A 23,171-nucleotide genomic window follows, 5' to 3' on the forward strand; every position below is an offset into this window, starting at 1 on the left:
TGGGGCCAATTTTGCCCTATCTGAGGAGGGTAAATTTGGTAATATGTGGGTTATTTGATTTTATTTTTGGTGGTCATAACTGAGGGGGTGCTGTGTTGGCATCCTGGAAGAAGCCTGGGACTCTGCTAAACATCCTACAGTACACGGGACACTCTGTTGACAAAGAGTTATCTCCTGCCAAATGTCAATGGTTCCGCAGTGGAGTATCCCTGCCCCACTTGGCTAACAAGATGGAAAATTGCTTTGCCAATAATGGCTGGCAGGGATGCCGGGAAGAGGGAACCCTGCCTGTGGAAATTCGAGGTCAGACAGCATTTGAGGAAAGCAACCTGGCAACATGCATGCAGTTTAACAATGCCTGTTTTAGGGGCTGAACTCCATCCCCACCAATTTTCTAAGTTGAAGCCCTCAGTTCTAATATTTCAGAATGTAACAGGAGATCAGACCTTTAAACAGACAGTTAAATTGAGTCCAATTTTACTGGTGTGCCTATAAAGAAGGGGAAATTAGGACACAGAGAGTCCCAAAGTGTGACTGTGTAGACAGAAGACTATTTGAAGACACAGGGATATAGAGACCATCTGCGAGTCAAGGAAAGAGTTTTATTAGAAAAACAACCTGCTGGCACTCTAATCTCAGTCTTGTGGCCTCCTGCTTTGTGAGAAGCCTGTTGATTCAGCATTTGGTTTTGACAATCCTGACAACCTAATGCATTCTGGAAGTTCACTGCATAGAAATAAAGACCTGTACATTGGGAAGTGAGTTTAAGAAAGACTTTTTAGAAATTGGCTTAACCCTAAAACAAAGTATATTTCAAGCAACAAGAACATTGTGGTTCAATATATCAAGAGGAATGAAGTAGACAATATAATCTTAAATTGGAATACAAATGAGAGATAATAGAAGCTGTAGTGGTGTGACTGTATAAAGAGCAAGGTACAAAAACCATACATGATGTGCCCCTCTTTGTTTCTAAAACAACAACAAGGCTCCATCATGATATATGTGTTTGATTTCATTGTGTATTATATGAGCATCAGAGAAAAGATTAGATAATAAAATCATTGTTTATCAGTCTATGTAACAAGGAGAACCTAGCGAGTATAAAGAAAATAATTGTATATATACATTATACTCAACTATAAATCTAGGAGTACAAATAGTAGTAATACAATTTTAAGAAAGTTTAAGAAAAGAATACCCTCCCCCAAGATTTGTGGCATAAGGAATAAAATGTAAGAAGGGAGAGAGAGAACAGGTCTGATGTTGATGGAACATGGGGTTAAATCATAGGAGGCAGACACCAGAGTCTTCATTGTATACTGGGTAGAAACATACATCCTCATGTTTGTTCAACAGTACAGAGTTCTTACTATTTTAAATTACATTATAATATATGCATATGTATGTATACATGCATATGTGTGGACACATATGTGCCTGTGTGTGTGTGTGTGTGTGTGTGTGTGTGTGTGTGTGTATGTGTGTGTGTGTGTGTGTGTGTATGTGTGCGTAGGTCAGAGAACAACTTACGGTAACCAGTTTTCTCCTCCTAACATATGGGTATAGTAAATTGATTTCAGGTCATCAGGCTTGACAGAAAATGCCTTTACCTAGGCAGCCATCTTGCTGGCCTCACAGTTATAACCTTGATTTCACTGATGTATAACAGAGGCATAAAAAGGCAGTAGTTGGGCATGGTCACACAACAATAAATGATAAAACAGGGCTGTGGCCTCCAGAAGCATGGGTGTAAGTAGTACTCGAGCACTATGAATTTGCCTCTGTTTTTAAGAGCATAACTGTAAAAGAATGATTTAATTTCAATATTTCAAAATACTTTGGTGTATTAAGTTGGGGTGGGATGAATTTGGGGCAAAATAGGCCTGGATAATTAAATAAATGTATATTGATGATATATAATCCATCTTCATGTATTTTATCTGTACATGCAATGCAGACAAATCTGTACCCCACAAATGAGGAAGGTCCCTTTTTAACTTAGGTATGTGGAACAGGTCAAATCGCAAGTTACCAACTACAAAAATAATGCTTTTATTTTTAGACTTTGATGCTGCAAAGAAGCTCTTTCAAAAAAATTAGGGCTTTCACACACTGCATCCTTTCACTGTGAGCCTATTAAACCAGAAATAAATAACAGTGATAAAAAATTTATTGCTTAAAAATTAAAACATTTAAAAGAACTCTAGATTAAAGAGAAAAAAACAAAAATTATATAAAAGGGGGGATGAAATGGATCGTATTTCATACTAAGTCTTACATATCACAGCTAAAACTGTGATCAGAGGAAAATTTATAGCTTTTTGAATGCCTTTTGGTAAAGGGACTTTAAATAAGTGAACTAAATATTACTCTTAATTAAGTTTAAAAAGAAAACACATAAATTAAAGATAATTAAGAAGATGGAATTAGTAGATATCATATCCCAAGATGACTAAGAAGAAAACAAATGTAGGCAAAGGTAGTTTTATGAGAGAATAAACATAATATTTTAATAATTAACATATTAGATAAATCTCTCATGAACTTGACTAAAAAAAAAGCAAAACTATAAAAACACAGGCAAGAAAAATTTATAGAAAAGAGCATAAACTACTGAAAGAAAATTAGTTGCTACCAAGTGGCAACACAGTTGAAATGCTTCAGGAAATTACATAGCAATGAATAAATTATTCCTTAAAGCATGCACTACTAAACTAATTTAGAATACATTACCACAGAAAAGACTAAAAGCAGTTAAGATTTTGTATTAGGTCCAGATGGTTATACAATTTAGTTCTATGTAAATTTTAAAAATTTACACTTATTATATGTGCTTGTACATGCCAACACATGTGCATGCAGGGCGGTGGTGGCGGGGGACACCTCACAGCATGTGTGGAGGCCAAATGAGAACTTGTCAGAATTTGTTCTCTCTCTTTTCAACATGTAGATCCTAGTGATCAAACTCAGGCCATCAGGCTTGGCAGCAGGTATCTTAATTCACTGAGTCACATTGTCAGCCACTATTTAGCCTTTAAAGAGGCCTAATGTTTTCAAACTGTTTTAGAACACAGATTTCTAACTTGCATGGCAAAGGCATGGTGGAAACTGTCATACTCTGTTGAGGCAGAGATTCTATTACTGTTAGGATCAGATATCAGGGCTGTCCCAAAAAAGCCATCCTCATAGCTTTTAATGACTGATTGATGGATCTCCATCAAATAAGCAGATCTTCATAGATGGATATTTGCAGTGTTTTGCTACATAGCAATTACAGACTTCAATATCTCCAGGCAAAAATACTTTGCAAACAAATAGAACAGATATATAGAAGAGTTGAGAACTGTGTACAGTCTTAATTATGATATCCACTGAGATTCCATCCATTTTTTTCTTCCACAATCAATGACTAAGGCTATTTCCCTATATACTAACCTATTGAATAGTATCTGTCTTTTATGAAATAATCAAAGAAATAACCCTTGCTTGTATTTTTCTCTATCATGCATGAGCCATCTCAGCATCTTTTTGCCCTGGCATCAGTAATATTTCCTTTTTTATTCTCTCATTTTCTCAATGTAAAGAGCTTTGAAAAAAACTGAATGAAAATAATTCACTCTGTGCCTAACAATATGGATGGCAACTGTTTCCTAAGGTTACCACTTAAAACTTATTTTTGGTATTTTCTGCTGTGCAAATTTTAAATATTCTGTAACCAGCTTTCCTGAGGTACAGCTGGCATATAATAAATGGCACGTGTTTAAATGTAGGATTTGGTAACTTTTGACATGTGTTGAAATCGCTGCCACAATTAAGGTAATGAGCATATCCAGTGCTCCCAGAAGCTTCCTCTTGCCCTTTTGGACTTCCCCTACCACTGCTCCACCCCTCGGTAATTATTGACCTTTCTGTCACTCTAGGTTAGACTTCATTTTCTAGAGTGCTGTGGTAACAGAAGATGACAGTATGAACTCTTTGTCTGGCTTCTTTCACTCACTGTAATTGCTTGGTGATTCATCCATGTTAGGTGTATCAATATTCATTCCTTTGTACTTCTGAGTAGTATTCCATTGTATAGACACAGCACAACTTTGAAAAAACTCTTTCAAATGCTGACTGCACTTGGAATGTTTCAAAACTGAGAGAGAGAGAGAGAGAGAGAGAGAGAGAGAGAGAGAGAGAGAGAAAGCAAAGAAACCACTCAACTGTTTTTGTAGAGTCCCTGAACCATTGAAGAGTGCACCATGACCATGACATATGACAGTTGGTCAGTCTCCTTAATTTTAGGCAATTAGTAGTTATGAAGTAGTGTCTACCTGTGTATACTTCTTCAATAACTAATGATTCTGTGCATTGTCTCACATGCTTCTCTATTGGTCTTCCATTCCATGAAGTATTGGAGTAAACAGTTTACCCATTTTGTAATGTGTTACTTGTCTTAATTTTCAGTTTAAAGTGTCCATCACATGTTATGAATATAAATTCTTTTTCCAATGAAAATATTTATTTTTTTAATTCAATTTCTTTATCAGGTTTAAACATATTTTCAGGGTCGGGTAATGGCTCAATAGGTAACTGTGTTGATGTGCAAACAGTGAGGCAGGTGTTCAAATCACCAGTTCCCACATTTTAAAAAAGCTCCAAACCTGTCCTATAGCTGCAAATAACTGTAACCCTAGCATTGGGGATGAGGTGGGCAGAGTCAGGCAGATCCTGGGAGCTTGCTGACATGTTAGTCTGTCTGAAGACATTGAATTTCCAGTTCAGTGAGAGACTGCTTCAGGGAAAAAAGGTAGAAAGCCATAGAAAAAGACACCAATCCTTTGTCCTCTATATGTGTGTTCACAGACATGCACAATTGCACACTCACATGGAATACACAACACAGTACACACAAAATACCTTCTTTTAACAGCATGTCTTTTTCATTGTGTCTTTTCAAAAGCATGCTTGGGAAGTCTGACCAATTTGTTCCTATAACATGCTTTTGATGTTATGTCAAAGATATCCTTAACTACATTGTTCTGTCCTCTAAGTTTTAGTCATTGAATTGAGTTCTATGATCATTTTGGCTTGGTTTTTGTGGAGGATGAGGATACAAGTGTTTGAAATATTTCCATCTTGTCTCCCCCTCCCCCCAACAAAAAACCCATAACATTCACATGTGGTTTAGAAATCATCTGTCAAGGTGCTGGAGAGATGGCTCAGAGGTTAAGAGCACTGGCTCTTCCAGAGGCCCTGAGTTCAATTCCTAGAAACCACATTGATGAGGGAAGTTCTTCTGTGTATATATTTGTCTTATTAGTTGACAAATAAAGTACTGTTGGTCAATAGGGAAGCAAGATAGCTAGCTGGGACTAGGAGACAAGGCGAATTCTGGGAAGTGTAGTAAAGAGAAGTCTTGTCATCCAGGCAGGAAGTGACATAGCAGGCAGACTCAGAATATAAGCAGGGACAATCAGGAAATGGCACTCTTCATTCTCCTCTCTTCTCTGTGGAGCCATCATGTGATCCCAGAAAGAGGACACATTCCACCAGCGTCCTTGATAAGATAAGTATTTATAAAATATATAAATTAAGAAATCCTAGTCATTGGCCAGCAGCATTGTACCTAAAATTAATCTCTGTGTGTTATTTTGTGGCGGCATGGCAGGAAAATTTATCATTACACCACGTGGTGGCTCACAGCCATCTATAATGAGATCTGGTACCCTCATGCATGCAGGCAAAACACTATATGCATAATAAATAAATGAATCTTTAAAAATGAAATCAGCTGTCAGTAAATATGAAGGTCTACCTGACCCCATTGTGTTCCACTGATTGCTTCTCTATGCTGACACTATATATCTAGTTAACCTGCCAATCTTGTTCATATTCGAAGTTGCTTTAGTTATTCTAGGCTATCTGCATGCTGGTCTTTGATTGGCTTTATACTGAATTTCAAAAACAATATTGGATCTTGTAGTTTGTTAACCTAATATGTATCTACATTCATTTTTATTGGTTTCATCAGCATAGATCAATAGGTTCCAAAGGAGAGCCCTTTTGTCAGATGCATTTACATATTCATATTTTTAATGGTACTAAGAGTAGTATTTAAAAACTTTCAATTCTAGGTTATTTGCAGCTAGAATTTAGAAGTAGAATTGCTTTTTGCAAAGTTACTTTATATCTGCAACTGAACTGAATCTGCATATTCCAATGGCCAATCTGACACATCAGATGTTCTACACAGACAACCAGGAAATCTACAAATACTGTCTGTTTTACTTCTTTTCCCATTTGCTGTTTCTTAACTTATTCCACAGGCAAGGATCTCCAAATTAATGTTGACTAGAAGTCATAAGATCAGATGTTTATACTCCTGACATATGAGGAAAGCAATCAGTATTTGTTCAATGAATAAGCTAACTGCAGAGTTTATCAATAACCTGTTTTAGCCTGAAGATGCTTCTAGTTTCTATTGGATACTTTATAATCAACCATGGCCAACTTTTTCCAAATACTTGTTCTGCATCTTCTGAGATAATTATGGCTTTCTATTGTCACTTGTTAATAGGGTTCATTTTACTTTTTTGTTTTGTTTTGTTTTGTTTTGTTTTGTTTTGTTTTTCGAGACAGGGTTTCTCTGTGGCTTTGGTGGCTGTCCTGGAACTATCTCTTGTAGACCAGGCTGGTCTCAAACTCACAGAGATCCGCCTGCCTCTGCCTCCCAAGTGCTGGGATCATTCTTGAACTCTAGTTGATCATTTTGCTTAAAATGTTTAAAAGTGATATTTATCCACAATTTTCCTTCTGGTAATGTTTTTGACTATGTTTCACATCAGAGTAATGCTGGTCTCAGAACTTTGAAGGATCCCTTCATTTTATTTATTTAAAAAAGAAACTATCTATATTTTGCTTTTTTCTTAAACATATGACAGGGTTCATCAGGAAACAACATGGTCCTGAAGTACTCTTCCGTTTTATTGGTATTCACAGATGATACTTTGCTTACATCCGTCTGCATTTTACCTTTCCCAAGAAATTTGCCATTTCATCTAAGTTGTAGACTTTAGTAACAAAGAGTTGTAAAGGATAGTCTTGTGGTTTTACATCCTGTCATTTGCACAAAGCCTAGTATCTCATTTCTGACACTGACAAGTTACGACATCACTCTTTCTCTTTTAGTCTAGCTGGTTAGTCACTTAATTTTTTTCGTGGCTTTAAAAATCAACATTGGTTTCATTATTTTTTTCCTGTTTTTATTTTCTTACTTTCCGCCACAAATCCTTATTTTCTTTATGTCTACTTATTTTGGTTTACTTAGCAGTTTTATAGTTCCCAATGTGAGGCGTTCTCTGAAGTGCTTGCATAGTGCTATATGGTCCTTCCAAGAACTGCTTTATCAGTGCCTCCAAACTGTAGCATGCTGTGTTTTTAGTCTACATTTTCTCTGAGATTTCTTCTCTGACCCTACATTATTTGAAAACATGCATTTACTTGCCATATATTTCAGAATTTGCCCTGTTTTTAATTGATTTTTAATTTAATTCTATTGTGGTGAAAGGACACATGACTTGAATAATTTTAAACATGAAGTTTTTTCACAGCTCAGGATATGGTCTGTCTTGGCATGTGTTCTCTGTGTAGCTGGAAGCCATATTTATCCCACTGGTTTGGGAGGAATGTTCTACCAGGGTTAGTTAAGTCAACTTGATTGAAAGTATTGTTCAGGTCTGTATTTCTGTTGACTTTTATGTCTCACAATAGCATCTCTAGAATTAGAAGTATTAAAATATTTAACACTACTTATAGATTTTTCTTTCTCCTTTTGTACATATTAAAATATGTTGTATGTTATATTGTTTTCCATTTTGCTTAATAGTAAGTTCTTTAGAAACATAAATTCATGGAGCTGGAGAGATGGCTTAGCAGTTATGAGAGCATACTGCTCTTGCAGAGGATTCTAGTTTGGTTCTTAGCACCTACATTGGGTGCCCCTATAGCTCCGGCTCAAAGAGATCTGACAGCTCTGGCCTATTCAGGCACCTGCATTTATGTTCATATACCCCCTCACATAATTAAAACAGAAGTAACAATGTGTTAGTCACCAATAATTTAAACACCTTACATATATATCATAGGATCTGATAAGGAATATTTTCATCATTATTTTTCTAAATAGCCACAAATTTGGGATTTTATTTCCTCTTTGGGTGAATAAGTTTAAAAAGCCAGAAGCATCCCTGTTCAGAAGAGTAACGTGCTGAATCCAATTCCAACAAAATAAAAAAAAATTAAAGCTCATGGGCACTTTCCCATAAGATCTAAGCTAGCCTTCAGAGTCTGTGTAGCAGGTGAGCACCACAAAATTATTGGCATAAATATTTGCCTAGAAACAACACAAACCAGTTTCAAAAGAATTTAAAATGACAGGCATTAATGCTCATGTCACAGTAAGTAGATAAAAGCAGGATTAAAACTGAGCATTCAGTGTGGACCCAACCCAGGGATGACAGTCATCAAAGCTGGGGTGTAGCCAGGGAGAGGACAGTTGTCCAAACCTTAACAACAGTAAGACAGCAGCTGGTTATTTTTTTTAATCATCTTCTCTGTGTTCATGCTTCACAATGAATATAATCTACTTTTCTAAACAGAAACAATTTATCTCTAAAACTTCAAAGTAGATATATTTTCTTAAAGATACAGGCTGCAGTGTAAAGACTTTTGGACAGATGTGCCAAGTGGGAGAGCCCAGCCATGGGTCAAGACAGAAATGGTTAAGTAAGGCATTGCTAGAAAGATAAGGGGAAACCAGGCTCTTATAAGTCACATGACCATTCTGGGTATACAGGGGCCATTAGCAGCCCACATTTCCATCCAAGGTGGACCCATTGGTCAATCTATTCATTGGTCATGTAGACTAGACTTGAGAGGACAAACAGGAGGTGAAAAGGCAGGATGGTATGTCAAAGAGAAGAGGAGTCATCAAGACACTGGGCATAGAAATGAGAGTCCAGATGCAGCACTGATGAGAAGGTTCTGATCCAGGCTTAAAACATACTCAAGAAGCTATGAGCAGTGTTCCCACTGGCCAACCATAGTCTACATCCCATCAGTGAGGTAGGTTCTCTAGCCCCAAAGTCCTGACTAACTTCCTCGGGACCCTGAGGTTACTGTGAGTCATTTGTGACAATTGGGAGGGTAATTTTAAGTATTAATTAAGTCCTTCCAGCCAAATTCCTGGGCTATATTACACCTGAGGCCCAGAACACAGGTGCATGTGGCAGAAGGAGCTATAAGCCTACTATTGTCCTATAAGCCTACTCAGGTCTTGTCCTTCCACCCTGGTGGCTCTGGGACAGCATACTGGAAAGACTGAGAAGTCACAGAACTGCTCTTGCCTCTACAGCTGGCACCGACTGACCTCACGCTTGGAGTTTCCCAAGGCTAATCTATACACCACCTGCTTCATAGTAACCTGGGTGCCTGTTACAGATTCCAGGGCCTCCCCAAGGTCAAGACAGCCCAAAGTATTGAGGAGTATGATTCTAAATCTACTACAGACGAGCTCTGGACTTCGTGGAGAGAGCTTTCTTTGATACAGAGAGGAAGTTCTGTCTTGAGCAGCAAGCAGACCCTTCCTAAAATTCCACTCCCTGCAAGTACCTAGGCAAATTTGTGGAAACAGAACACCTGCTTGTACATACCTCTGGGCTCACCTGATAAAAGTGGCTCTGGAATCAGCCCTGAGAACTGACAACAGAGCAGGTGCAGCAGGGCAGAACACATCCAACCTGAACCAGGTGGCTTGGGACTCAGTGTACCCGAGTAGCCATGTGTGGACTCTGATGGCCCCTAAAGAAGAAGGCGAATGATGGGGGAGTGAAGGAAATTCATTTGTCTTGGTCTATTCTTCCTGGTCTATAAAACCAAAGGGTCCTGCTTGACCTGTATGACAGAGACTTGCTCTCTAAGAGATGGGTCTCCCTCTACTCTCAGCAGAGGAGCTCTCTAGAAAATCCAGACTAAAGCTGAGGCCCCAAAGATCCTGCATGGGTTCTCAGAACTACCCTGTATGAAAGAAGGTACAGCATCTCTAGAGTAATGTGGCCCCCCAGGAATCCCCCAAGACAAAAGCTACTATGAACAAGAGTCCACAGTAAATGGAATTAGACTCTAAGCACTGCTGATGTTGAACTTATCAAAAGAGGCCACAAAATAAACATGTTCACATGACTTCTAAATGAAAAGTTGTAATATGAAATATGAGAGAGGTACAAGGTGCTAAAACCAAGATGATTTAAAGCTCCACATGAGGATGCATAGAAATGAGAAAATATACAGTAACTAAAATGACTGTCTCTGTGGATGGGTAAGGCAGTGGATGAGACATCCCTGTAGTTAGAAACAGCAGCAAGTATAGACACAGTATGGATAGCCTAAGAAAGACATGAGACAGCCAAGGCCAAGGTGAGATGGTTTAATAGAAGATTCTAGAAGGGAGGCTTAGAAGATAGCTCAATCTGAAAGTGCTTGCTTCACAAACATGAGGACCTTGGTTTGATCCACAGAACACATACAACTGCTTAGTACAGTGGCCATGAGTTTGCAATCCCAGCAGTGGAGAGGCAGAGATAGGAGGACTCCAAGGGCTCAATGACCAACCAGTCTAGCCTAATTAATGAACTCATTAACGAGAGACTCCATCTCCAAGGAGGAGATGGTATTTCTGAGAATGATACCCAAGTTGTCCTCTGACTCCCAACATATGTGTAGGTATACAACAGTTTACAGTAGATATATGAGCTGCTTTGCTTGCTTGATAAAAGACACAAGCTCTCAGATTCAAGAGTCACAACCCATGTTTAAAAAAATGATCCACCACTTTGATACATCGTAGTTTATATGACACTAAACTCAAAGGAGAATTTTCAGAGTTACCAGGGGTGAAAAGGCCATGTACAAAGAGGTGTGTGCATGTAACTTTCTCCCCAACTGAACCATCATCCACGAGCAAGGAACAATTAAAAGATGCAACCCAGCTATGGCTAAATCCTCACCAAGACCATCCATGGAAGAAGCCTAGATTCCTGGAAAAAGAAAATTCAGCTGAATCTGTGAGCAAGCCTCTGTGGTGCACACCAGTAGTAATGTGAATAACTCATACAGAGAATTGTTTAAAAAGGCAAAACCCAAACACTGGGCAATACCAGCCTACATATGTGTGTATTGTGGGGGGGGGGGGTAGGTAGGATGACAGCACCTAGAAGACACCCAGGTCTCATGGGGCTCAGGAGATGGGTCTACATGAGATAGTGATCAGCAAAGCATTGAAAATGTAATCCTGTGGGGGCCATAGAAATTCACACACAGGCACCCGATTTGGAGTAGAGTACACCCAGAAAGCACCTATCACTGACAGCTTTGTGAATTCCTGGGAGTCAGGGCTGCCACTTGGCACACATTGGCAGACCTAGCATACTTGAGGGAACAATCCAGTCCTACCCACAGCAGGATCTCTGCATATAATGTCTCCACTCCATTTCTGATAAATGGCTGCCAGTGTGTTAGATGTCCACTAAACCCACAAGTGATATATATTCTGTATGCTGTGAATATATGTTGCTCTTATTGGTTAATGAATACAGCTGTTTTGGCCAATTGACAGGCAGGAATTATAGGCAGGGCTACCAGTCTGGGATAATTCAGGGAAGAGGAACTCAGAGAGTGAGTTGCCAGGGAGATGCCATGTAGCTTCCATGGAAGAAAGAGGGCCACGCATTCTCTGATAAGTGAAGACCATGTGGGGATGCATAGATTAATAGAAATGGGTTAACAAGAGAGAGCTATCCAATAAGAAGCCTGAGGCATCAGCCAAACAGTTTATAATTAATATAAGCCTCTGTGTGTTTATTTGGGACTAAAGGGCTGCAGGACTGGGCGGGACAGAAACTTCCATCTACACACATGTGAGTCCACAGGATCCCTATGGGCAGTAATAGTCAGGTCACCAATGTCGGGCTTCTCCATCATCTAGAGCCCTGGGCCTTGCTCCGCACTTCCTCCTTGGACCTGGATATCAATCGCTTTTGAATGCTAGTAAGTTGAATGTCATGTGACTTGAGTCCACCAAGAGTGAGAGACAATGCCTCTCAGGCCTAGACAGTTCCCTGTGCCCTCTCTAAGCTGTGGACATTACCCCCATTTCCACTAAAGGCACAAGATCCTGGCAAGAGTGGTGGGCCTTTGAGGGAGGAGCAGACTCCTGCCTACTTTTCACAGTGCTTCTCTACAAGGGGGCACATACCCCATTTTCATTGCAGAGTGGGGTGGGCCCTGATGCTACCACAAAGAGACCCCTTCCCTTCCCTGCTTCCACCAGCCCTAGTCCACCATACCTGCACATATCTCATAGGTGAGCCCAGAAGAGTTTCCTTAGGACACATGCATGTCCTTGGGAGGTCCCTGAAAGATTCTGGGCTCTGTTCAGTCATCTTTTAATTGGGAACAGCACTGCATCCCACTTTTCAGCATACACTGAAAGGACTGTGTGTAGGTGGACTTTTGCACACCACGAATAGGTATGTGTCCTATGCTAGGACAAGATAATGGCTTCCTAGTTCTCACACACAGATGATGTCCAAGTCCTGGTTTGGCCTGGCGCTACAAGTCAGTGTGACTGCTTAGGCTCTGCCTCGTGGGAGCAGACACTCTGGGGCTTTCCCAGTGATGATATCCCTCCCCCACTGGGATTAGCACCCCGTCTCCATGCCAGACTGCTCAAGATTCCCAAGAGCTTCTTGGATAAGGAGACTTGGGAATATCAGGTAACCGGTGGGGTAGGGGTTGCCCCAGGTCCTTAGCGGGGCCAGACCAGTGGCTCAGTCTCCAAACTATGGTGGCTCTGGCCTAGGCTGACTTATCTCATTAATAGAAAGAGACGGCGCGGTGTGGGAGCATTCCACAAGCAGTGCTGCTTTCTCCGCTCGTGTACCTCATTAACATGCCACAGACATCACTGCGGACTTCATAACACTAAGCAGGCTGAATGGACGGCAGGGACACTGCTGCCCCGTATTCACAAAACATCGAGTGATGCTTCTCCTGGGCAGGCACAGGGCTGCATCCCTGCCGCCTCTGCTCACGCCCAACCTGCCCATTAGCATTAGCAGAAAGCCCCTATTTGCATTGAGACAATGGTCCTACCCCTGAAGCAGAGCTGCAGGGGCACTGGGCATTTGTTGGCACAATTGCCCTTTGTGCCCGCTCCAGTGGGCAGGCGGGGAGTATGTCCCAGGGGCTCATGGAGATGTGGCCAGCCCTGAGCCAAATCCCCATGCCATCTGATGAGGACGCAGCAGCTTGGCGCTCAGTAGAGTGGGGCCCAGGCTGGGTCCTGACAGACGGAATGCCTAGGGTAGCCTTCAGGAGCAAAGAACCGCCACAGCCCCTTTCTTGAACACTTCCCACCCTCCTGCCAAGATGTAGTGGTGGGAACAGTGACACAGGACACAGGTCAGCTGCCCTCAGACAAGCTGAACTTGGTAGACGGGGGCCCTGACACCTGTGAAAAGAAGGATGAGGAACAATGTTGGTCACCCTCTGCTATACCTGAAACTGTCCTTACAATTGCCAACAAGCTGGAAGTTTCTGGAACATTCTACTTCGTCCCAAAACATACTGGCAGGCCCCGGGAATTGGGAAGAAATCTGGGAAGAGGGGAACAAACCTAAATGATAGTACAACAGAGAGGCAGAGTATCAACACAGGAGACCATGTTGGACACACATTGATGGTCTGGACCCTTAGTTCCCATACTACCAAGGATGAAATATCAGTGCCTATTTCCTGCCAGGCACAAGACCTGGCCACATGGCACATGGGGTTGGCCATGACTCTTAGCAGCCCAGACACCTAAATGGGATGTCCAGTCCCCAATAGGACACTCAAATGAAGCCTTCCCTTGGAGCCTGTGATTCATTGAAAGAAAGCAGGAACAACTCTGACCAAGAGTCGGGATTCTGACTGCCAAAATCAGGAGCACAGGAGCCAGCACCAGGCCCTGGGTTGCCTAACATTGCTGGAGTGAGCAAGTAGTCAAGGGGGAAGCGAGATGAACACCTATTCCTCTGCCTCAACCTTCCACCACTACATGTGGAAGAGGACTCTCCCGAACCTCAAGTGCTGAGGCCCAACCATCATTTCTTTGTGCTTTCAGTCAAATTTCTCCTCCACCTAGGACTCCATCTTGGGCAGAGACTTTAAGAATATTTGCAAGGTCTCTCCTCTGTCTTTTGGGAAGTGGTTTCTGGATTTCCCCAATTCATGGATACTCAGGTCTCTTAGATAAAATAGAAAAACATTTGCATAGAACTTTCTTGCACATCCTCATCCAGATTCTTTAGAAGAGCAACTGCCATGTAACAGTCTGCTAATTGATTGAGTCAGAGGACTCAATCACTGCACTGGGCTGTCTGGACCATTTATCTCAGTACATAGTCCTGAGAGGAATCGGTCAGCAGGATACTGTAAGGGGCTTCCCAGGAGATGCTGGGCAAAAATCATGTGGTGAGTTGAGCCACATCCCGGTCCTAGTGACAGATCACTATCTCAATACCCACACTGATTCAGAGGAAGAAAAAGACCAGAACCATTTAAATTGAGTTATAGACAGCTGCTAGAGAATTCAGTCATTCACCCTGAGCTAGGCACTGAAGCTTCCAGAGAGATATGAGAGCTGCAGGGAGAAGTGGGTGCCTTCCACAGCCACCTGTGCTGTCTCCCAAGGGTTATGTTACAAGCTCAGAATGTCCACTTTGCATCTGGGACCAGGAATATGAGAATCCTAGACCTATAAAGTCCTGTCTTGTGGGAAAGTGCTTGACAGTATGCCATGATAATGGAAACAGCATGTTACCTCCAGAGAAGTCTCTCTGGTCACTGGATACCTTGTGCTCCTGCTGTGGTCACCTGATAAGGGGGGTCTCCAGACCAAAGGAAGGATGTGTCAAGAGTATCCACAGCCTATCTGCTCCATAGCTGGTGATCCAGAGGCACATCTGGGGGCATGCCATATTCCACTGTGTGGACTAGAAAATATGTCTGACCTCTCTGAGTCCCCTTCTCACATGTGTATTACAGAGCCTCTCTGTGGCTTAACGGAGGCAAAACTTGAACCAAGACCCAGGCATCCAAACCTTGGACAGGTCTGCTTTCTTATCACCAGGACCCATATGCCTGGCCTCATCCAAGCCCCACAGTAGGATGAATATAGAGGAATAGCTCTGGCAACACCAGATACAAACCTAGGGCTGCATAAGAAATGTCTGTTCATCAAGGTGCTGACCCCAATGCCATATGTCCCCATGACTTCACCACCTAGTCGCTGGCCCTCCAGGGCCTACAGAGCTCTCACCTTTACCACCCTCACCTCTGCACTTCCCTGTCAGTGGACAAACCTCTAAGAGGTCACCCTAACTAGTTTTCAAACACAGAACTTGGGTCCTGAAAGAGAGAAGTCCAGTGAATAGGACATCTGTGTCACCTTCCTTCTTGTGGCCATGCTGACCCCCAACATTGTAAGGCATCCTCTTAACAGACTGTGTAGTGAGTACCTCCTTGGGGAAAAGGGGAACATGGCATCAACATTTCCAGAAGCTTCCAGGTCTACTCTGCCTTCCATCCTCCTGTAGCAGAGACCTCGCTTGGGCTCCCAAGGTAGGCATTGCCTATGTATATGCCATGGGGCCCTATGGACAGAGTGCCAGGAGAGGTCTGGGAATGGGTGGCATGGGAGCTCCCCAAGCTAGATTGATGCTGCTTCAGAGCCAGCACTGAATGCCCTGCCCCTAACACACATGTGAGCTTGCTTACCTGAGCTATCATAGCCATCAATGGAGAAATGGTCTGGCCTCCGATCCTCTGGGGGATCATATGTGATGTGAGGGACATTGAACATTTTGTCTCCAGGGTTCATTCCGTTATCCTTGTCCAGCTTGAACTTCTTCTTCTTTACCTAAAATGTCCACATGATGAGTGACGGTTCCTGAGCAACACCTGCCAGATCATCAACCAGTCCCCAGAGCCCCTGTAGAGTCCTAAGTTCTGCCTTGAAATATGTACCCTCAAAGGAACTTGGGTCAGGGGCTGAGCTCCAGGACCCTCAAACATTGGTGGAGTGAGGCTTCAGCGTGCTGCTGCTGCTGGAGGAGTCAGGGTGTTGCTTGGCCCTCTATGAGCCACAGCCTAAGAAAGGTGGGCAGATAAACAAAAATATGCAAGCTCACACCAGGACAGTATGGCTGAAGGCCAAGGCAGCAAAGAACGTGGTGGGAGGTACACTGGGAGCATGGGAGCCTCTTTAAAGAGGTCTCCTAGAGACAGTGGGGGAGTAGGGAGTAAAGCCACGGACAGCATCCAGACACAGGGAAGAGCAAGTTCAAGTGTCCAGTGACAGTTGGAAGCTGGGAAGGTTGTCTCTTTAAGGAAAGTGAGGGTGACAGCTGGGAAAGGAAGAACCCCCACCTTTTCCTCAGTGCTCCAGGCAGATGGAGCCCACAGCTGCTGGAACTTCTCCTCCATAGTCAAGAGCTCCAATATTTTCCCCTTCTGCCTGCTTTACCCAACCAAGGGAAACCAGCACCAGGGTCCTCTCAAGAGCTTTCTTCTAGGAACTGGTAGAGCCAGCCCAACCTATTCTGGAAGCACTTTCTTTAGACCTATCCTGGTCTTGGCATGGCCAGTCCAATATGGCTCCAACAGCGGAGGACATGAGAACAGCAGGGATCAAGTCAGACTTCCTCTGACCTCAGAGTGGTCGTGGTACCCTGATGAGTCCTACCCTCAATAGCAATACCCAGGGTCTCATGCTCAGCCTCTCCAGCTTCCTGCACTGCTAATATGCAGTCCCCATCCTGGTGGCTGGCAAGGCTGCTTACCATGGCAGACTTCTTAGGCTTAGGGCTGGGGGACAGTAGAACGTGGCTCCGGGAAGGCTTCCGGACATAGATCTTCCAGGTGGATGAGTCAGTGTTCTCAGCAGCATAGCATCTCCATGCAGTCTGATATCAGGCAGAGGGGAAACGAGAGAGGGGTCATTAATCCAGGCACTCAAAGGTAGCACTTGGAAAATCTTCAGCTCCCCAATTTGTTCCTAGGCCCCTTCCCTGACAGCAGGACTTGGCCCTGTAGGGCTCAGAAGGGTATTACCTCATGTATCAGCTATCTATCAGTCATAGCTCAGATGCTACCAAGACCTTCGCCTATTACCTTAGTCCCTGCTGAAGAGTGACCTGAAGCAAGCCCTAAACGTATCAACTAAGAAAGTTAGACAACTAAAGTGTTGTGGAAAATTATTTTAAGGTGTGTTGCATTTGCTTATGCTGTGGAACATTTGTTTTAATGATACAAAGATGTGCCGCATTCTTTTATGTTGCATTTGTTTAACTCTGTGAAGCTGTGATACTTTGCCTGTCTAAAACGCCTGATTGGCCTAATAAAAGCTAAATGACCAATAGTGAGGCAAGAGAAAGAATAGGCGGGGCTGGCAGGAAGAGAGAATAAGAGGGAGGAATGAAAAAACAAGGAGAGGAAGACGCTAGGGGCCAGTCACCTAGCCACACAGCCAGCCATGGAGTAAGAGTGAAAGTAAGATACTTAGAAGTAAGAAAAGGAAAAAAGGCCTAGAAGCAAAAGGTAGATGGGATAATTTAAGAAAATCTGGCTAAGAACAAGCCAAGCTAAGGCCAGGCATTTACAAGTAAAAATAAGCCTCTGTCCATGTGTGACTTATTTGGGAGCTGGGTGGCTGGCCCCCCAAAAGAACAAAGAGCAAGAGTAAAAGAGTAAAAACAACCAACACCACCAGAGTTTACCCAGAGAAGGATAGTGGGAAGGGGCTGCCCAGGCCTGTGTGAGCAGGGTGTGGAGTAAGGCTCCAGGGACCAGTGGGAGGTGAGGCCTCCCGGGGCCTTCAAGTCCTAGCCTGTGGCTATGAGGAGTCTCTGATGGCTACAAATAAAGCTCTTGGCTAACATTCTAGAGGGACAAGCCCTCCCCATAGTCATCACAGCAAGGTGACCTGGAAAAGACACTGGACGGTTCCAAGGAGCCAAGGGAGCAAGAGGAGGAAGGAACAGATGCCAGAGCCTCTTATGGAGGCATATCATGGTAGCTTTGTTACTACAGGCCCTATGAGCATAAGAAAGTAAAACTAGTTAAAAGTTCTATGTGCTGGCAAGGCTTCTGGGCAACAGCCCCACTCTATCTAGCACAGATGCAAAACTCAGACAGGGATAACTATGAGCTGGGACAGTTTGGAGGCCCTACCAAGGGCTGTGTCTCATGCACACCCTATATGGACAGCTCCACTTGATCTAGGGGAGTTCACACAGTGATCGTAGCCATTACACTGGTTAGAGAGTTACGTCCACATCCAGGCTATATTGGCTCATGCAGAACATCTATGCTCTGGGCCCTCACCTGACCACTCCTCAGCTCTGTTAGCAATAAAAACACCGAGACCCAGTTTGCAACAGGTTTCTTTGCATCAAAGGGCAGTCCAGTTCTCTCCTCAGCTACCTTTAGAACCTTCTTGCCCTGTTGCTCTCAGGCTCTGTCGTCCCCTAACTCCCAGCCTTCCGAGACATGGCCTGTGCTATCTGACGGTTGTACAAACTACTGTCACCAATGACCACAGCTCCTAAGAGATGCCAGGCCTCCCAGAGGCACTGTCATTGTACAGGCTGGGTCCTATCCCACTGGGCCTCTGACTTGTCCCTGTCCCCAGAGATGACTGGAGGAGTAAAGACTGATTGAGTAGCCATGGTCAGGACTCAACCTAGCCTGCAAGTCTGGCCCTCAATGGGAATAGTATGGACAGTGATAGTCCTGCATTCTATGCCCATCCTGCCACCCCAACAGCGGGTACTTCCCTAGAAAGCCACCTTACCATGGGAGGAGCCACGGCAAAAGGACCCATTCCTCTCTGGCAGTGGACATGGCTGGGAGTGGTTCCACTGCCCAAGCACATAGCACAGACAGCCCACCAGCCATAGCACATACCTGGATGAGCGATGCTGCCGCTGGGATCTGCCGGTTGAAGTGCTTCTGCCTCTGCTTCTGCTGGACCTTTAGGGCAAACCCAGAGCCAAGTATCCCCTGGTAAGGGACAGAAGGTATCCATTGTCACATGGGCCATGCTGGCCCGTACCCAGCAGAGGACAAAGGTCCCAAGAAAGAGTGAGAGACAAAAAGCACATGGGGACCAGGCTTGCACAGCAGCCCAGGGCTATGACAAGACAGGCACTACCAGGAGGTAGGTATGAGACACAACAGATCTCACTTGAGGGTAGTTGCTAGGCTCAGCCTGTCTGACCTTGCCACCTGGGGAGGCAGACCCCACTTCACAAGGCTGATTCAACATGAAGCCTGGCTCCAAAAGAGACCTGAGTCTCTCTACCCATTCCTAGGCACCACCTGTGAGAAGCCAGATGGGTTAGCCATCAGCCTGTGCCCCTGGGGTAGAGGAACCACACCCTAGGGGAGCAGGAGTTTGAAGCTGTCCTTAGCAAGGAGCCCACAGCTACTGCAGCCAGGTGGCAAGGAGAGCAGTGGCAGAGAAAGACTGCTGTTTTAGCAGCTGGGGGCCATGCAGGAGACACACACACTATGTCATGACCTATGTCTATATGTTACACATGCACAAATAACAGACACATGAGCACGCATTATCTCCCATGTGCTATAGAGACTCATGCAACAGATACTATATAGACATGGAACATATGTACAAATATATGTGTACACATGACACCCATGAAGTCACAAATACATACATAAATAACACACGTACACACACACAGAACATATGGTAAATATGCTACGCAAATGCAACACAGATACTTATACATTCAACAGATATGTACAGTATATACACACAACATGTATAAGACACACCTACAATGACACATATATACAAGTAACCAGTGTGCATCCCACATAGCACACATGTCTGTGATTTCTGGAAAGGTCATGAGACAGTGCCACTCCTAGCTGCAGAGTAGGACTACAGGTTCTGGCCCATCTGCTCCCCTTACTGCTTTAGTCAAGTGCCACAACAGGCTGCCTCTTACTCTATTTCAAGGGATGCTCAGGAGTTGGGGCCAGGATGCATAGGAAACAAGGGAGAGGGTCCAGATGGGCACCCACCGCTGGGAGTGCAAAGAAGGATATGGCGAAGACAGAAAAACAGGAGGCGATGGTCTTCCCGACCCATGTCTGGGGTACTTTATCCCCGTAGCCAATAGTGGTGACTGTGACCTGCAAGGAAGAAGGACTGAAGTCAGTGGCTGGTGGGCTGAAAACAAGAAAGGACACCTGCCAGGCCCAACCCAGTGTCTTGATAACAAGAGAGACAACCTAAAACCCTATCCACCATAATAGTGAGTTGTAGTCCTGAGAAATGTCAGGGACAGCACTGTGGTAAGCTGGTTCAAGTTTCTGTCTCCTTAGTCCCTCAACTCTGACTACCACAGATGGCACAGCCGTTTGGTTGCAGAGAGCTTGGGGTGTGCAGGACAGGCAAACAGCTCAGAGCCCACCCACAGGGGCCAGGCTTCCTGCCCCATCCCAAGGAGCCCTGTCCTGGCCACCGAAGTTGCAGTACACTGGCCCCCAGGAGGCAGGAAGCTCCCACTGAGGCCAGCAGTCCACAAAACCCCACGATGGGGCTGACATGCTGCTTCCTGCCACCAGCCCAGGGATCCAGATGTTTCATTTTTTCTTTTCAGAGAGAATAAGACAAGGCTCTAGCCTTCTTCTCGGTGGGAGAGCAGCGTCCAGGGTGTGCAGTGGGACAATAGGAGTGAGGGGCTGCCCCCCCCAGGCCACCCCCTGCTGTCATCTGAGGTTTGCTCCTGAGGCCTCTGATGAGGGACTTGGGGGCCCACCCTGGCTGTGCCTAACTGCTAGGTCACACCATGAGGCTGCCTTGGGCTTGCTGGGGAGACTAGGGTGGTCACACACACTCTCACACAGTCATTGGGGTCACAACACACTGTCCAGATCAGCCCTGCAGCTAAGACAGGTCAGTGTGATCAGAGAACCTGCCCATTCAACGTCTTCATAGCCTGCTCACTCTAGACACCTAAGCTGTCACTCCAGGGGCCAAGTGACAACAACCCAGCCAAGATCTTCATGAGAACCCCTAAGTGACCCCTGCCCAACAGGGTCAGCAAGTACTGGGCCTGGGGAGCACAATCTAATAAACTCCAACTGAAGTGAGGCCCAGAGAGGAAGCCCCAAGTTCCCTCCTGGCCATCACTGCCCGCTCCATTCCCAGACAGACTGTACTTTGGACCACTGCCGTTCCCCAGTGGCCACTGGGGGGGAGGGAAAGGCAAGAGAGTTATGGGAGTCAAAGGTGACTAGAGGATACACGTGAGTGGATATGGGGATAGGTGCTCACAGCACAGGCAAGCACTCTGAGCAACTACAGCAGCGGAGCAGAGGACAAGGACAGCAGGAGTAACCCCACAGTGCCAAGTTTGTCATTCTGGCCAATATGCTAACAGGTCATGAAACAACATGTTAATTTCCCTGGCTGGCAAACAACAGAATAAGCCACAGTTGGGGCCAAGCCACCATTGGGCCAGCCCTTCAGTGCTGCACCAGGCTGTAGAGGCTGCATACTGGTGTTTCCCACAACTGCCCACATGGAATCTTCCCCACAGTGTCATTATCCTTAAACAAACCCACACCCTACACAAACAGAGGGCATAGCAAACCATTCATGGCTGGGCCCTTTTAAGGGACCACCCTGTTCTACATATGTGGCCATACAGTTGTAAACGTGCCTCACATGGAGACAGGGACACCCGCTTGCACTTGAATACACAATTGGGAGCACACACTGCTGACAGAGCTGAGGGACCATGAGGATGTACATAAGTTCACAAAGAGGTCTAGAGGTCACACCCATGTATGACAGCCAGGGCACATGCTTCCCAGACATCTTATATGCACACACACCTGAAACAGCTCAGATCATGTAAGTTGAAGTCAAGCCACTCCTGGGATTGAGGGCATGGCTGCCAGCAGGCTGCTGGATGAGAGGGCCCAAGGGAGCTGAAGCTCCTCGCTAGTGGTGTCTTCCCAGAGGGCCTGCACCCCACATGTGAGAGCTGGCTCACAGCTGCCTTCTCTAGGGAGCCAGGCTCATGTCAGGAGCTACTTATAAAGGCAGGCCTGGGCTGCAGCCAGCAAGAGTTCAAGGTCATCTGGGATATATAGTTTGTTTGAGGCTAGTCTGGGCTACATGAAACCCAGTCCCCACCCCACCCCCAAAAAAGGGGGAAGAAAGGAAGGAAAACATCTATAAAGGTAATGGTCTAGATGGCAAGCTGGGAAGAAACATAGGTGAATGGGGAGGAAACACTTGTGCAGCAGAGACCTGAGGCCATGCCCATGCCTTTTCCCTAAGGTCTTAACTGCCCCCTTCACTTCTAGGATCAGCAGAAGAAAGACTCCAGTGCAGTGCTGGCCAGTCCCCTGTTGGAGATCACCTAAACTACTAGGACCCTTGTCCTTCTCCTGGGCCACCACAGACCTCCTAGTCCAGTTCATGAGTCTTCACTCCCAGGTGGCCTGTCTCTGTCAAGTTGTTTTTTCCTGTAATCACAGAAACAGCAACTCAGGAATGAGACATTTTATAGAGCTGTCTAGAACTTGTATGCCACAGCCAGATCTGCAAGTCTCCTGGACCAATGAACATAGGAGACCTTTCTAGGACCCAACCAATAGTAGATCACCTGAACCATACCCACTTGAGTTCACAGATCACTGGCCCAGGGACAGAACCTGTGGGGCAGCTATGGTTCATGGTCCCCCTCATCCTCCTGAACAGGCTCCCAAGAGACTGGAAGGATTTCTGGAACTACTGGTACCTGATTTCCTGAACTTCTGGTCTCTGACTTCCAGAACCAGTGGCACCTGATTTCCAGAACTAGTGGTACCTGACTTCTGGAACTAGGGGTACCTGACTTCCAGAACCAGTGGTGGTACCTGACTTCCGGAACTAGTAGTCCCTGACTTCTGGAACTAGTGGTACCTAATCCTCTCCTTTTGAGTCTGGAGGTGGTCTTTCCCAGAATCTCTGATCACAATCATTGCTAGAGGTCAGC

General features: G+C 44.7%; 1 protein-coding gene across 1 annotated transcript in view; it reads right to left on the reverse strand.

Moving 5' to 3' along the window:
* Positions 1 to 23,171, reverse strand: part of Kcnq1 (potassium voltage-gated channel subfamily Q member 1) — a 326,442-nt gene that overhangs the window by 215,176 nt on the left and 88,095 nt on the right. Inside the window, exons 7-10 of the mRNA XM_027408856.2 lie at positions 20,200 to 20,310; positions 19,054 to 19,149; positions 16,929 to 17,051; positions 15,865 to 16,006 (exon numbers count right to left, since the gene is read on the reverse strand). Coding sequence (XP_027264657.1) covers positions 15,865 to 16,006; positions 16,929 to 17,051; positions 19,054 to 19,149; positions 20,200 to 20,310 — 472 coding nt within the window. The remainder of the gene's footprint in view (positions 1 to 15,864; positions 16,007 to 16,928; positions 17,052 to 19,053; positions 19,150 to 20,199; positions 20,311 to 23,171) is intronic.

This window comes from Cricetulus griseus, chromosome 3, assembly GCF_003668045.3.
Source record: "Cricetulus griseus strain 17A/GY chromosome 3, alternate assembly CriGri-PICRH-1.0, whole genome shotgun sequence".
Lineage (NCBI taxonomy): Eukaryota > Metazoa > Chordata > Mammalia > Rodentia > Cricetidae > Cricetulus > Cricetulus griseus.